Source organism: Mizuhopecten yessoensis, unplaced genomic scaffold (genome assembly GCF_002113885.1).
Source record: "Mizuhopecten yessoensis strain PY_sf001 unplaced genomic scaffold, ASM211388v2 scaffold10237, whole genome shotgun sequence".
Classification (NCBI taxonomy): domain Eukaryota; kingdom Metazoa; phylum Mollusca; class Bivalvia; order Pectinida; family Pectinidae; genus Mizuhopecten; species Mizuhopecten yessoensis.
The window spans coordinates 36,985-53,722 of record NW_018408446.1 but is presented as its reverse complement, the minus strand read 5'-3'; the positions used below and the strand labels follow the sequence as shown (position 1 = coordinate 53,722).

General features: G+C 36.2%; 2 protein-coding genes across 3 annotated transcripts in view; one reads left to right on the top strand and one right to left on the bottom strand.

The window, feature by feature from the left end:
- LOC110459854 (solute carrier family 46 member 3-like) overlaps positions 1-1,098 on the bottom strand; it is a 9,483-nt gene extending 8,385 nt beyond the window's left edge. Inside the window, exon 1 of one of the 2 annotated variants that reach the window (XM_021512312.1) lies at positions 942-1,098. The gene's annotated coding sequence lies outside the window, so the exon portion shown is untranslated. The remainder of the gene's footprint in view (positions 1-941) is intronic. The other variant, XM_021512313.1, reaches the window with a different exon arrangement.
- Positions 1,099-11,705: 10,607 nt separating this feature from the next.
- LOC110459850 lies at positions 11,706-16,406 on the top strand. The gene is made up of 2 exons (XM_021512309.1): positions 11,706-13,263; positions 15,112-16,406. Exon 1 carries the CDS (start codon positions 12,107-12,109, stop codon positions 12,917-12,919), a length of 813 nt encoding a protein of 270 aa, XP_021367984.1. The 5' UTR covers positions 11,706-12,106; the 3' UTR covers positions 12,920-13,263; positions 15,112-16,406.
- The last annotated feature ends 332 nt before the right edge of the window (positions 16,407-16,738 follow it).

Genomic DNA, 16,738 nt, shown 5'->3' with positions numbered 1-16,738 from the left:
AGTAGCTTAGAATTATACTCTATCGTGAGGTTTAGTAACTAAGCATCAAACTTAAGTGTAAAATACAGTAGCTTAGAATTATACTCTATCATGAGGTTTAGTAACTAAGCATTAAACTTAAGTGTAAAATACAGTAGCTTAGAATTATACTCTATCGTGAGGTTTAGTAACTAAGCATCAAACTTAAGTGTGAAATATAGTAGCTTAGAATTATACTCTATCGTGATGTATAGTAACTAAGCATCAAACTTAAGTGTAAAATACAGTAGCTTAGAATTATACTCTATCATGAGGTTTAGTAACTAAGCATTAAACTTAAGTGTAAAATACAGTAGCTTAGAATTATACTCTATCGTGAGGTTTAGTAACTAAGCATCAAACTTAAGTGTGAAATATAGTAGCTTAGAATTATACTCTATCGTGATGTATAGTAACTAAGCATCAAACTTAAGTGTGAAATATAGTAGCTTAGAATTATACTCTATCGTGATGTATAGTAGCTAAGCATCAAACTTAAGTGTGAAATATAGTAGCTTAGAATTATACTCTATCGTGATGTATAGTAGCTAAGCATCAAACTTAAGTGTGAAATATAGTAGCTTAGAATTATACTCTATCGTGATGTAAAGTAGCTAAGCATCAAACTTAAGTGTGAAATATAGTAGCTTAGAATTATACTCTATCGTGAGGTATAGTAGGTAGGCATTTAGCTGACACATGAGGTACAGTAGCCCAGGATTAAATTTCAGTGTAGGGAATAATAGCTAAGTATGATATGTATATGTATGTATGATATAACGTAGCTGTGTGAGGCAGTAAAATACTTTGTTTATGTTACTGGTAAGACTGCATGTGTTTATAACGTTTGAAAATTCCAACAAATGACTATAATCATTATTAAGTGTGACAATTTAAGTTCAGCATAATGTCAAGTGACTTACTAGTATTGAATCGTATACAATCACTGGAAGTCGTGTGCAGTAAGCCTTTCTGGGTTACTCACGTCATAGTATACAGATGCAGAATAACGATGATAAAATGTAAAATGTCCCCTTCAATGCCAGCTTATTTTCGACGGTTCACTTTTCCAGACACCTAGTTAACGTAATAATAGAGTCCACTGATGACAAACGATGTACTTAGTGTAGGAAGATACTGACGGATAGTACCCTGACATGTGATAAACAGGTCATGTGTCAGTAGCTGAGTAACACACCACCTCTTTGTCAATTCCCTACTGATACGAGGCCATGTGATGTACACCGCTAATACAACGCTTAGCTGTCTTTATTTCATGTTTTTTTATAGTAAGGTCGAAAGATAGGTACTGTTTAATATCCAGTACAATTTTACGTTTAGATAATAAAAATGATTGATAGTGAACAAAGGTGATTGGCAGCATTTGACTGAAAAGGTTTATATGTATATGCATATATATATGTGTGTGTGTGTATATAAGGAATTTCTCCCACTTATATAGGTTTCCTCAGTCACGACTGTCATTGGATGTTCGGTTACCTCTAGTCGGTAACACCCTGGACGTTATTTCGTTGGTTAATATTCTAATTATGACGTCAAGTAAATATGCCTTGCGACGTCATCTCCTATTGTGGCGACATAGAACCTACAATTGCTTCCCAGATCGGAAACAAGAATTATGTATTCCCAAGAGAAACATGATTTTCTAGACATAATATCTTATCGTTGTGGGAGAATTAAACTGTCAACCTCGTGTTTTTATACAGTTTAAAATCATTTTACTCGAGTAAAATAAAAACGATAACCAACCTCCCCTCCTCTCGTTGGAGAACCTCTATATCCCCGGTGTGGATGACATCATTTACTAGAAATATAAGTGTAATAACTTGGTACAGCCAACAGCTGTGTTTCTAAGGTTATTAAGTGTTTAAACCACACATTTCTCTATTCGTCTTGGTTTGGAACTCTTGAGACATGGCCATGTGTTTCTAAGGTTATTAAGTGTTTAAACCACCCATTTCTCTATTCGTCTTGATTTGGAACTCTTGAGACATGGCCATGTGTTCAGGTTATTAAGTGTTTAAACCACACATTTCTCTATTCGTCTTGGTTTGGAACTCTTGAGACATGGCCATGTGTTTCTAAGGTTATTAAGTGTTTAAATCGCCCATTTCTCTATTCGTCTTGATTTGGAACTCTTGAGACATGGCCATGTGTTCAGGTTATTAATTGTTTAAACCACACATTTCACTATTCGTCTTGGTTTTGAACTCTTGAGACATGGCCATGTGTTCAGGTTAGTAAGTGTTTAAACCACACATTTCACTATTCGTCGTGGTTTGGAACTCTTGAAACATGGCCATGTGTTCAGGTTATTAAGTGTTTAAACGACACATTTCACTATTCGTCTTGGTTTGGAACTCTTGAGACATGGCCATGTGTTTCTAAGGTTATTAAGTGATTAAATCGCCCATTTCTCTATTCGTCTTGATTTGGAACTCTTGGGACATGGCCATGTGTTCAGGTTATTAAGTGTTTAAACGACACATTTCACTATTCGTCTTGGTTTGGAACTCTTGAGACATGGCCATGTGTTCAAGTTATTAAGTGTTTAAACCACACATTTCACTATTCGTCTTGGTTTGGAACTCTTGAGACAAGGCCATGTGTTCAGGTTATTAAGTGTTTAAACGACACATTTCACTATTCGTCTTGGTTTGGAACTCTTGAAACATGGCCATGTGTTCAGGTTATTAAGTGTTTAAACGACACATTTCACTATTCGTCTTGGTTTGGAACTCTTGAAACATGGCCATGTGTTCAGGTTATTAAGTGTTTAAACGACACATTTCACTATTCGTCTTGGTTTGGAACTCTTGAGACAAGGCCATGTGTTCAGGTTATTAAGTGTTTAAACGACACATTTCACTATTCGTCTTGGTTTGGAACTCTTGAGACATGGCCATGTGTTTCTAAGGTTATTAAGTGTTTAAATCGCCCATTTCTCTATTCGTCTTGATTTGGAACTCTTGGGACATGGCCATGTGTTCAGGTTATTAAGTGTTTAAACCACACATTTCTCTATTCGTCTTAGTTTGGAACTCTTGAGACATGGCCATGTGTTCAAGTTATTAAGTGTTTAAACCACACATTTCACTATTCGTCTTGGTTTGGAACTCTTGAGACATGGCCATGTGTTCAGGTTATTTATTTATTTATTTTCCTGTATGGGTTCTTTGTCGTTCAATGTTTCTAACGGGTATTTCCTTACTTTTGTATTTCTGTTGGATATGCTATTGCCACAAGTTTATTCCACACTAGTAACGTCTTCATGATTTCAATAACAACCACATTGACCAACCGTGTGTATGGTAAACTGTTAATAACGCTATTTGAGGTTTTTTACAGTCTAAGAGGACCAAACTGTAATCTGCGAAAACAGATATAAATACTTACAATAGCTTTATTCAAAGTAAGCCAGGCATTTCTTCCTTCTTTAAATAGTCAGCACATTTTATGCTTGAAGTATATCCAACTATTTTATTTTTAAGATTATGAACGACATTTTACTGAATGAATACAGCACGGAGAGGTCGAAAAAAAATCCTATTTGAAGACAATCCTTTATCTAGGACTATTTTAAATTGCACAAAACGTCAACAGCAACAACGTACCACGAGAATCACTAGTTTTCTTCTTGTTGTTTTTCGTAATCGTAAACACGGAAACCCAAGCTTAATTAAAAGTTAAATAGAAAAAATAAAAAGCTTGTATAAACCAAGTGGACGCTCCATTTATATCTGGACATCTCTACGTTATCACACAACATGGAGGATACAAATCAGGATTAACATAATAATCAATGTACTGTGATTCTTAGCATACTTAACCTCTTTACCGGGATTCAAAAATGTGTTATTAGATTTTCTTTCAGCATCGGTTCGTTCTAGTAAGAACCAACAAAACACAGCGCAGATTTGTTGAAACCCTTCATATGACATAAGGCCAAAGCGAGTGTAATCGACTATACCGATAACACGTTATGAGATTTGTTTTCTCGAAATTGATAAGTTACATGGTCAACAGAATACTAATATGAGGTTGGTGAATTTTTATTACTGGTGTGAAATTTGAACTGTAATTACGTTCAAATAAAAAATCATTGCTTTCCAACTGCTGCGTTTGTTGGTCATGTTTTATCACGTTCATCTTAAGGCAAATTTTGTTACTCTTTAAAAGGACTGTTCACGTATGTGTACTAAATAATTCCTGGTTAAGTTATGAAATAGAAATGTACATTGTGACGTTTTCATCGGACTTTAAAATTCATGTGTTAATATATACTGTATTATAACTGTTAACTGAACCCTGCAAGTGATGTAGTAGTGTTAAATGATATCAAAGTTCACTGCTTCGTGTTGAATGATGTTAACTGATATTAACGAAAGAAAAGAACACGTCCAGTATGTAACAATCCTGACTTTTTTCATACTGGGAAATAATGAACAAAGTGATATGTTTTCACGCTTAAGTAATTCTTATTTTCATATTAATTTGACGATCAGTTTACTTGGAAGAAACATACATTATCCATTGCTATTTATTAAAACGTGAAGTCTAGCCTCGATGCATAGTGTTTCAGGAACCATTTCTTTAATAACATTAAATCTCTTAAATCTCTTTTCGAACACATAACTGTCATTTCAATTTTAGGCTATCTGAAAGCTGTTGGTCTTTATAATAAAAGTTTAGTCACCATATCCACTTTCACTATTCAATTTGACGTTTGTCTTTCACCTTTAAGTTTGATTTTATGTTTTTATTTAGCATTTGTTTTTGTCGACCATTTGTTGGCCCTAATGACCTATCCTGTGTTGGTGGGCCGTTAAGCATTGGCAATAATAATAATAAAGATATTTGGAAGAAAGGCAAAGTTATTGGTTATTTCTTGTTACACATTTAAGAACAATCGTAATTTTAGTACGATAGGGTAGTCGAGTGTCGCAGTGGATAGCGCTCTTGCCTTTCACCAAGGCGGCCGGGGTTCGATTTCCCGATCGGACGTGTAAAGGTATGGGGTCACCAGCCCGACCACGTGGACTTTCTTCTGGTACTCCGGTTTCCTCCCACAATAAGACCTCCCAGCGCGCTAATATCCGGGCCAACAAGAGTGATTAATATAAGTTGTAAAACAAATATTCATAATTGTTGAAAAATAAGTTCTCATGCATTAACCTTAGTTATCTCAAGTTTATCAACGATATCTTGTGACGTAACAAAAACCGTAACATAAGGCACGGAAAAATAATCTATATACACTCGGCTTATTATTTATATGTTTATAGTATATGAATGAGATAATATGGAACTCTAGACGTTAAATTCTAAATTGAACAGAGCACTAAATCTCGATTTAAGAACAAGATAAATACGGGGTTTGACTTCGTCCAGATTTTTATGGACGTTCATGATATTTTTCTCTGTCTTCGTTGAAAAATAAGACATATCGCGACTTCATGTACATGGCATATATTTGATTCAAAAAAAGATACCGTTAATAAAAGAAATCACACCAAGAGCGCATAAAATTAACAGGAAGAGGTACTATGGACATGAAAACTCAAATGACTTTTTGGAATGTCTAGAAATTATCAAGATAAGTTACCAAATCAAGACGATATAAAATCAAAAAGAAAAGATGACATGGATAGAAAAACTCGTACAAACCTACACGGTAGAATGGGGTCACGTTCGGATAACAAGTAAACAGAAATAAAGAATTGTGACAAGAACATGAGACAACATTAAAGTTGGTTACAGGAGAATTAGGTCTAGATTAAACATTAGCAAGGACACTGTATACTTACAGTAATAGACATGTGGTTAGAAACGAAAGACCGGCAAATACCAGGATAACGAAACCCCGCATGGTACCAACAGTAGCTATGTATGTGGCCGACGCTCCTAAATTTGTTCCCATATATGAATCTATCTTAACTACGGCTATACCCGCAAACAGAGCACCTAAAATGTACATAATATGCCACCTACAAGGATAAAAATAGGATAGCTACAAAGATATATAATAGGATACCTACAATGGTAACAATAGGATACCTACAATGGTAAATAATAATAAACATACAATGAATAATTATATACCTACAATGGTAAATAATAATAAACATACAATGAATAATTATATACCTACAATGGTAAAAATATTATATCTATATTGATAAATATTAGGAAACCTGCAATGGTAAAACATTATATCCCTACCATGGTAAATCATACACCGGTAAAACTGGGAAACCTGCAATGATAAATTATATGATACATTTAATGGTAAATAATTGAAAACCTGCCATGGTTAATTATATGAGGACCATAATGGTAAATAATAGAAAACCTGCCGTGGTAATTATATGATATCTATAATGGTAAATAATAGGAAACCTGCAATGATAAATTACATAATACCTATAATGGTAAATAATAGGAAACCTGCCATGGTTAATTATATGATTCCTACAATGAAAAAATAATATGATACACACATTGTTAAATAATATTATACATACAATGGTAAATGATTTTATATACAATGGTAAATAATATGAGACCTACATTGGTTAATAATACGATTCCTTCGTTCTGACTTACACTGGTATATTAGATGAAAGAGATGTATCTATACTGACAAATAATGAGAAGGAGATGTGTGCCTACCTACTGTTTGCTCTAGAGACATTGGTTAAACTTCACATGTGTTGATTAATCATGTAATGTTACCAAATTGTGGATGATATCTTCACAACGTTAGTATGCAAAACATATATCTACTTAATGAGACACTACAATTCGTAAGTGCGAAAAGGTTAATCAAAGTAGTAATAAAAAATGAGTAGGAGATATCTAAGTGGTAGATTCATAAGATCATCGTTAAATCTACGTGTGAGGTACAATAGTACAGAAGCTAAGCGTACAATATAAATGTGAGGTACAGTAGCTCAGAGTTCAATCTAAATGTGAGGTACAGTAGCAAGGATTTCAATTTAAATGTGAGATACAGTGGCTAAAAGCTCAATTTAAATGTGCGGTACAGTAGCTAAGAGTTCAATCCAAATGTGAGGTACAGTAGCTAAGAGCTCAATTTAAATGTGAGGTAGAGTAGCAAGGATTTCAATTTAAATGTGAGGTACAGTAGCAAGGATTTCAATTTAAATGTGAGGTACAGTAGCTAAGCGTTCAATTTAAATGTGAGGTACAGTAGCTTAGCGTTCAATTTAAATGTAAGGTACAGAAGCTAAGCGTTCAATTTAAATGTGAGGTACAGTAGCTAAGCATGAAATTAAAGTTTATGGTACGGCAGCTAAGCGTTCAATTTAAATGCGAGGTACAGTTGCTTAGCATTAAATCAAAGTGTGAGAAACAGAAGATAAGCGTTCAATTTGTATGTGAGGTACAGTAGCTAAGAGTTCAATTTAAATGTGAGGTACAGTAGCTTAGTGTTCTATTTAAATGTGAGGTACAGTAGCTAAGCATTAAATCAAAGTGTGAGGTACAGTAGCTAAGAGTTCAATTTAAATGTGAGGTACAGAAGCTTAGCGTTCAATTCAAATGTGAGGTACAGGAGCTAAGCGTTCAATTTAAATGTGAGGTACAGTAGCTAAGAGTTCAATTTAAATGTAAGGTACAGTAGCAAGGATTTCAATTTAAATGTGAGGTACAGTAGATAAGCGTTCAATTCAAATGTGAGGTACAGGAGCTAAGCGTTCAATTTAAATGTGAGGTACAGGAGCTAAGCGTTCAATTTAAATGTGAGGTACAGTAGCTAAGAGCTCAATTTAAATGTGAGGTACAGTAGCTTAGAGTTCAATCCAAATGTGAGGTACAGAAGCTAAGCGTTAAATCAAAGTGTGAGGTACAGCAGCTAAGCGTTCAATTTAAATGTGAGGTACAGAAGCTTAGCGTTCAATTTAAATGTAAGGTACAGAAGCTAAGCGTTCAATTTAAATGTGAGGTACAGTAGCTAAGCATTAAATCAAAGTGTGAGGTACAGTAGCTAAGAGTTCAATTTAAATGTGAGGTACAGAAGCTTAACGTTCAATTCAAATGTGAGGTACAGGAGCTAAGCGTTCAATTTAAATGTGAGGTACAGTAGCTAAGATTTCAATTTAAATGCAAGGTACAGTAGCAAGGATTTCAATTTAAATGTGAGGTACAGTAGCAAGGATTTCAATTTAAATGTGAGGTACAGTAGATAAGCGTTCAATTCAAATGTGAGGTACAGTAGCAAGGATTTCAATTTAAATGTGAGGTACAGTAGCTAAGAGCTCAATTTAAATGTGAGGTACAGTAGCTAAGAGTTCAATCCAAATGTGAGGTACAGAAGCTAAGCGTTAAATCAAAGTGTGAGGTACAGTAGCTAAGCGTTCAATTTAAATGTGAGGTACAGAAGCTTAGCGTTCAATCTAAATGTAAGGTACAGTAGCTAAGCGTTCAATTTAAATGTGAGGTACAGAAGCTAAGCGTTCAATTTAAATGTGAGGTACAGAAGCTAAGCATGAAATTAAAGTTTATGGTACGGCAGCTAAGCGATAAATTTAAATGTGAGGTACAGTAGCTAAGCATGAAATTAAAGTTTATGGTACGGCAGCTAAAAAAGCGTTAAATTTAAATGTGAGGTACAGTAGCTTAGCATTAAATCTAAGTGTGAGGTACAGAAGCTAAGCGTTCAATTTATATGTGAGGTACAGTAGCTAAGAGTTCAATTTAAATGTGAGGTACAATAGCTAAGTGTCCAATTTAAATGTGAGGTACAGTAGCTAAGCATTAAATCAAAGTGTCAGGTACAGTAGCTAAGAGTTCGATTTAAATGTGAGGTACAGTAGCTAAGCGTTCAATTTAAATGTGAGGTACAGTAGTTAAGCGTTCAATTTAAATGTTAGGTACAGTAGCTAAGCATTAAATCAAAGTGTGAAGTACTGTTATTTAGCATTAATTCTAAGTGTGAGGTACAGTTGAAAAGCGTTCAGTCTAAGTATGAGATACAGAAGCTTAGAGTTCAGTCTTAGTATGAGATACAGTAGCTTAGTGTTTATTCCAAGTAAGAGGTATGAAAGCAAAGCGTTCAATCTAAGTGTGAGGTACTATAGCTAAGCGTTCAATTAAAATGTGAGGTAGAGTAGCTAATCGTTCAATCTAAGTATGAGATACAGTAGCTTAGCGTTAAATCTAAGTGTGAGGTTCATAAGCTAAGCGTTCAATTTAAGTATGAGATACAGTAGCTTAGCGTTCAATCTCAGTGTGAGGTACAGAAACTTAGCGTTCAATCTAAGTATGAGATACAGTAGCTTAGCATTAAATCTAAGTGTTAAGTACAGAAGCTAAGTGTTCAATTTAAATGTGAGGTAGAGGAGCGAAGCGTTCAATCTAAGTATGAGATATAGTAGCTTAGCGTTAAATCTAGGTGTGAGGTACAGAAGCTAAGCGTTCAATTTAAATGTGAGGTAGAGGAACGAAGCGTTCAATCTAAGTATGAGATGTAGTAGCTTAGCGTTAAATCTAAGTGTGAGGTACAGAAGCTAAGCGTTCAATCTAAGTATGAGATACAGTAGCTAAGCGTTCAATCTAATCATGAAATACAGTAGCTTAGCGTTAAATCTAAGTGTTAGGTACAGAAGCTAAGCGTTCCACACAAGTGTGAGATACAGTAGTTTATAGTTCAATCTAAATATGAGGTACAGTAGAGTAGCTAGGTGTTTATTCCAAGTTTTAGTTACATTAGATACTAAACATTAAACTGAAATATGTTGTTCAGTCGTTTACCATTAAACATAATTGTGAGTTACATTAGCTTAGCATTTAACATTAAAGTCTGTATTCTTCTGAGGTTTAAATCACATTTTGAGATAGTGTAACAGCTTTTTTGTAATATTTAACAAATTGTGACCAATTCAAATAACAAACACGCATCTGAAAAATGTGTCAAAAACCTAGATGCATGGTGGGTTTTTTTAACATAACTTTGAAAAAATACCAATTCGGCGGCTATTTTTGAAAATGTGTTTTTCTCGCACTTCACGAAAGCACAAACTTTTACCTTTTTTGACAATAGATTGATCACTTAAATCGTCATTGTGCCGCCATCTTTAATTAGAACAAGTCCGTTTTTGCTGAACAATTTTACAATATTATGAAAATAATAAGCAACAAAGTTGAAAATTATACATCATTGGTATTTCTTTTTACAAATTTAGTATAACTGAAGCACTTTTGATTTATTTTGACCCCTGAGGTAAAAACAAATAACACAAATAATAATTAGACTCAAAAAAGCACACGTACCCCCATTTTTTATGGCTTTTTTAGAAAGGGAAACAAATTTTCTTTTAATTCAAAATGTTAAAAAAAAAAAAAAATAGCATACAAAAATAAGGGGTAGTGGTAACTTAAATCGCTTTTCTTAGTGAAAAGAATCAGATTAAGAAAATTTAGCTTCCATTATTTAAAAGAAAATATCATTTTAATCATAATAGTAGAGTCCAATGATGATAAACAATGTACTTTGGTGTAGAGAGAAATTGACGAATTGTACCCTGACATGTGATAAAGAGGTCATTTTTGGTGGATGCCTAACACAGGCACCTCTGTGTCAATTCCCTACTGATATGAGGCTAGGCGATGTTCACCCGCTAGCTATCGTTGTGTTACATGTTTTTAAAATCAAGTTAGAATCATATTATATCAGATACAATTTTATATTGGTAGTAGACTCTGCTGGTGACTTTTGGTCAATGTTTGTCAATAACTGTGTGATTTGATAGCTATATACCTTTTATAAAATGTTATAAAAAATAAAAATAAATAGCTGTGTAAGTGTTTAGTGTGTGGTGTGAGGATTGTGAATGTATTTGTATTTCAGTTATGTTAATTAAGAAGGAGCTACCTCCCTTTAACTGTTGTGTTTATAATTTTCATTTCAAAATTGATGTATTTTAATTAAATCAAATCCAATATAACAGAATCCATTACTTTAGCCACCGTTGGCGAGAATTTATATAGGCTTTGCCTGTTATTCCATCCAATTGACTTGTATCAACTTTGTCAAAAGAAATTGTTGAAATGAAACTAACTCTGGAGGTATAATTTGTGTTGATAAGGAAGAAAGTAAAATCCAGGTGTGAATATTATAATTCGTATTTTTTCTCGAGGAAGTTGAATTTTGGTCACCTATATTTAATGATGTTGTACTAACAAAACCTTCAAAAGTATGTTTAGTGAAGTGTCAGTATTGAACTGCCATCTCACTGACCGACAAAAACACTACATGATACCGCATATAAATATTGCTATCAACTTGGTAGATAGTGTACTATCCCTCAATCCCTAATAGCAGTTTAGACAACAGGGACAAAACCACACTACTACAACGTTATATATATATATATAAGTCCTAAATGGCTGAAATATCAATATGTGCAGTTAATGTGGGGTATGACACTCTTTGGCTTTCAGCATCGTAATGAGTTATTATTGTGCAGCCTTACTTGTGTATTTTATTATTATATAAATGTTATAAAATATCACAAGTGTACTCCTCACTGATAACGTGTAAATGATATATATAATTCTGTTCTCTTCTCTGTCGGTACTAGGGGTCACATGAGATGCGTGCGCATGCGTACAGTCATATAGCGTGTTTGTTTACAGTCATTGAAAGCACGTTGCTTTGTTCACAAACATTTTACATTGTTTTTCGGCGATCAAAACTCACTATTGCCGCATTTTGATCGTTACGACAATTTGTAGTGTGACTACAGAACAGTTTGTCGTCGTTTTTTGGTCCGATAGTGACGTTGAGTCCCTGTTTTAGGATTTTCTCGTCCTCCGTGGAGGCGAGCTTCTCGAGGCGGGAGCGTGCCTGCATGGCCGCCACAAACAATAATCCGTCTTCATCAAAAATTGTTGGCGAGTTTGATCTCGTTGGGCAGATTTTCTCCACAATGGAGGGACCTAAAAAAGAGGCCTCTAGGACTACAAAGCGATCTTCCGCCTCTACCGCTAAACAGGGGGCCGAGGTTCCCGTGGGAGTTGATAAAATCATCAACAAAGAAGGAAAATGACGGCCACGCCTAGATGCGAAACCATAACAAAACCCCAGTCAGTGCCTGAGGTGATGGAGTCAACCAATGTTACTTCATCAGAGTTCATGTCCTTATCAAGACTAGTGTCTGGATTCACTATGTCCATGCAGGACATAATGAAACAACAGGCAAAAGAACAGACACAACTTATGCGGAGTTTGTTGACGGAGCATAGGCGTGCGTGTGACTCTGTGTCCGATAGTGATGATGGACCCGACTCGGAGACCGAGTCTGAAGTTGACGTGTGCGATCAAATTGATCAACTTCTAGCCGCACCAAAACTAACACCAACGGCAACAACTAATACTAACACTAAAGTGCCAGAATTTTTAACTGAGATGGAGCAAGATTCCTCCACAGATAATGTGACAGGCGCCGCCATTACCGATACGACAGTTGTCGGTCTAGTGAACAATGCACTGACGAAAAGAATGGCGGAGGACAAGTTAAAACAAAAATTGTCTGCCTACCCACGTCCGGTAAACATTGAGGCTCTGCAGAGCCCAAGAGTGAATCCGGAGGTATGGAGAAAAAATAAAATTCCTACCAAAAGCCAGGATGTGAAGTTTCAACAGATCCAAACTAGAATGGCGAAGGGATTAACTCCCCTTGTACAAATGGCAAGTGACATGTGCGAACTGAGGCAAAATGATAAAACTGTCGACAGAGAAACTCTTGACAAATTTCTCAAGTGCACTTTGGACAGTGTCACAATGATGGGGAGTGCCGTGCAAGATCTGAGCCAAAGGAGGAAGGAATTGATCAGACCTGACCTCAATGCACAATAGGCTCCGCTGTGCTCGTCATCCGTGCCAGTCACTACATACCTGTTTGGAGACGATCTCCATAGATCCATGAAAGAAATGGACGAGACCAACAGGGTGGCACACAAAGTGTCAAGGGAAAAAAGATATGGTCACCAGTACGGAAACCAGAGGTACTGTCCTTACCAGGCTCCACATTGAAAGTATTATGAGTCGGAGCGTGGTGGCTACAGTGGCCGAGGGCATTACTCTTACCGTGGGGCCTACAATCAGGGCCAGCAATCACACAAGAAGTCAAAAAACTTCAGGAAGGGGGCGGACAGCAAACAGTAACAACGCTGCAGGCTGTTGAGCCCCCGAATACACAGGTAAGTTTACCTGCTATTGCCTGGCAACAATTTTTAGCCAAAAATATGACAACAATGTTGTTTAAAGTTGAACATTTTCAAGCTGGAAATGTAAAAAGTTGCATTAACATCTGATCCAGTTATTTTAAGCACTATCAGAAAGGGGCTGAAAATAGAATTTAATAGTGCTGAACCAATGTCAAACAGTACACATATCACGAACATAAGTTTGGTCAGAAGGAACGACTTATTATTAGTAATGAATTAGAAAAATTGTTGAAAAAACAAGTCATCGTAAGAGTTCAATCAGCCCAGGGTGAAGTTTTCTCAAATATCTTCACTAGGCCAAAAAAGGATGGTACATTTAGATTGATTCTCAATTTAAAATATCTGAATGAGTCTGTTTTATACAGACACTTCAAAATGGAAACGTTGAAAACCGCAATCAATCTTCTTTCAAAAGATTGCTCTATGGCATCTATTGACTGGAAGGATGCATACTATTCCATTCCCGTTCATGAACATTTTCAAAAGTTCCTTCGATTCAAATTTGAGGGACTAATTACCAATTTACAGCCCTACCTAATGGTTTGGCGTGTGCGCCACGCATGTTCACAAAAATAACAAAACCATGTTTTGCTGAACTCCGGAAAAAAGGTTTTCTCAGTACATCCTACATCGATGACTCATTGTTATTGGGGGATAGCATACAGGAATGTCAACATAATGTTGTTGAAACAGTACACAGTTCTGCTCAAGCAGGGTTTGTGGTGCATCCCGTCAAGTCCATTTTTGAACCTTCTCAGATTATTGAGTATTTAGGGTTTATTATCAATTCAAGGGATATGACAATATCACTGACACAGAGCAAGAAAACAAAATTGTTACAGCTGTGTACACAATTACGTGATACAACACACACCATCATTCAGGTAGTAGCTCAATATATAGGTCATATCATAGCGACCTTGCCAGGTGTACAGCATGGACAATTCTATTATCGCCAGCTAGAACAAGAGAAGATAACTCACTTAAAAATGGCTAGAGGGAATTTTGATGCAATCATGCCTTTTTCATTAGAGGCTAAAATTGAGCTGTATTGGTGGGTGAAGAACCTGCTGGACGCAGCATGTAAAATAGTTCAAAAGTCTCCTACCATCCTTTTAACAACTGATGCATCAAAAATCGGTTGAGGGGGGAGGGGGGGGGGGGGTCATAGAGACTGCTGGCACTTCAAGCAGCACAGGGGGAAATTGGTCAGTGACTGAGGCATTAGAGCATATCAATTTCCTAGCGCTTAAAGCTGCATGGTTTGTTTTGCTAGCATTCTGTGGAAGTGTTAGACATGTTCATGTAAGACTTAGATTGGACAATACTACTGCTATTGCCTATATTAATAATATGGGTGGTGTAACGAGTTAGCCAAACACATATGGGAGTGGTGTATAGAAAGAGGCATTTGGTTGTCAGCTGCACACATTTCTGGAAAACAAAATGTAGACGCAGATAAGTTAAGTCGACTTAATCATGAAAATACTGAGTGAAATTAAACACGATGATTTTTAAAGCCATCACTGATGTTTGGGGCGTACCCGACCTTGATTTGTTTGCATCTAGGCTTAATGCGCAACTACCAAATTATGTTTCATGGAAACCTGATCCATTTGCATTCACTGTTGATGCTTTTTCAATGATGTGGGACAAGCACATGTATATGTTCCCACCATTTTCACTAATTGGAAATATTCTACAAAAGATAGAGTACGTTAATACGCTAGACGTAACATTGGTAGTGCCACATTGGCCTACTCAATCATGGTTTTCAAAACTAACGAAGCACTTTGTTGATTGCATTTTTGTTTTACCTAGGGATCATCGGACATTGTCTCATCCGTCAAAGAAAATCTTCCCAGGACCCGTCTACTGGCCTGTCGGCTTTCCGTAAATCGATTCAAAGCTACCAACTTTCGGCAGCGACTGAAGACAATATCATGTCATCATGGCGAAGTACATGATGACATGATGTATACATTGCCAAATGGATGGGCTACGCAGGTGGACGGAGTATCGATCCCTTTTCACCACCTGTGGGAACTATTTTAGACTTTTTGACAGAAGCATATCACAAAGGGGCAGGGTATAGCACAATTAATACTGTGAGGTCTGCACTATCATCCTTCATTTCTATAAATGGACAGCCATGAGGTACATTACCGATTATTAAAAGATTTGTGAAGGCTGTGTTTCAACTAAGACCAGCGTTACCAAAAACCCAGGTGATTTGGGATCCTCAGATTGTATTGGAACATATAAAAAGGATAATTGTTAAGGATGCTACACTGAAAATGCTGTCTATGAAAACAGTGGTGTTGTTGGCATTGCTTTCAGCACAGAGGACACAGGAATTGCATTTAGTGGATATACGAAATGTGACATTAACTAAAGACAATGTTAAAATCCGATTCGGGGATGTATTGAACAGACCAGACCTGGTTTTCACCAGGCAGAGCTCCTTTTGCCAGCCTTTGCGGAACAGGAGCTGTGTATAGTCCACACACTTTCTATTTACATAGAAAGAACCAGGACGATACGCAAAGACACTACTCAACTTTTTGTAAGTTACCAGGAACCACATCGAGCAGTGTCTAAGGCCACTATAGCCAGGTGGATCAGATGCGTCCTTGGTAGTGCAGGGGTTCATATGACTATCTTCACCCCACACAGCACTCGTGCTGCAGCCACCTCAGCAGCATCAAGGGGTCATGTCCCCATTCCAACTATTCTGAAACCAGCAGGATGGAATTCCACTAGTGTTTTTGGAAATTTTTATAACAAGCCATTGGTACAACAAGCAGGACTGTTACCAAGTGAGAGTGTCCCTGCCCCATAGATATTGCTCAGTGACAGTACTGCAAAGAACAGTTTAATGTAATGTATATAGTGTATATTCATGTACCTTATTATCGTGTGGAAACTGTAATAACTATCCTAGACCTAAAACATTTAATATGGACATTACATGGTATACATTTACTTGTGTTTCATTCATTATGGAGTGACAAGAACTGTTTACAACTTTATGCGACTGTGCAGTCGATATCACGTTTGTTTTACATACATGTATATGTATTATGTGTTGAGTTTATGACACAAGTTAAATTGGTTTTCTGTGTTTTTGTCGTTTTTTTGGTTCTATTTTACCAGTTCGGAAACACTCTCTTTGAACATCTCATGTGATCCCTAGTACCGACGGAGAAGAGAACAGAATTGTTTAATTAAATGAGACTTACCTGTAAGTTGAAATTTGATGTCAATTCTGTTCTCTCCTCTGCAGGTACATAGGGATTACATCCCACCCTTTTTATTACCATCCCTTTGTCTTTAGTTTATATACGTTGTGGAGGTTTTAACTCTGAGACGTTTTAGTGAAATATCTCTTGATCTTTTTAGTTATTGCCAGAGTCTGGTACACTGGTTTTAACCAGTGCACATTAAG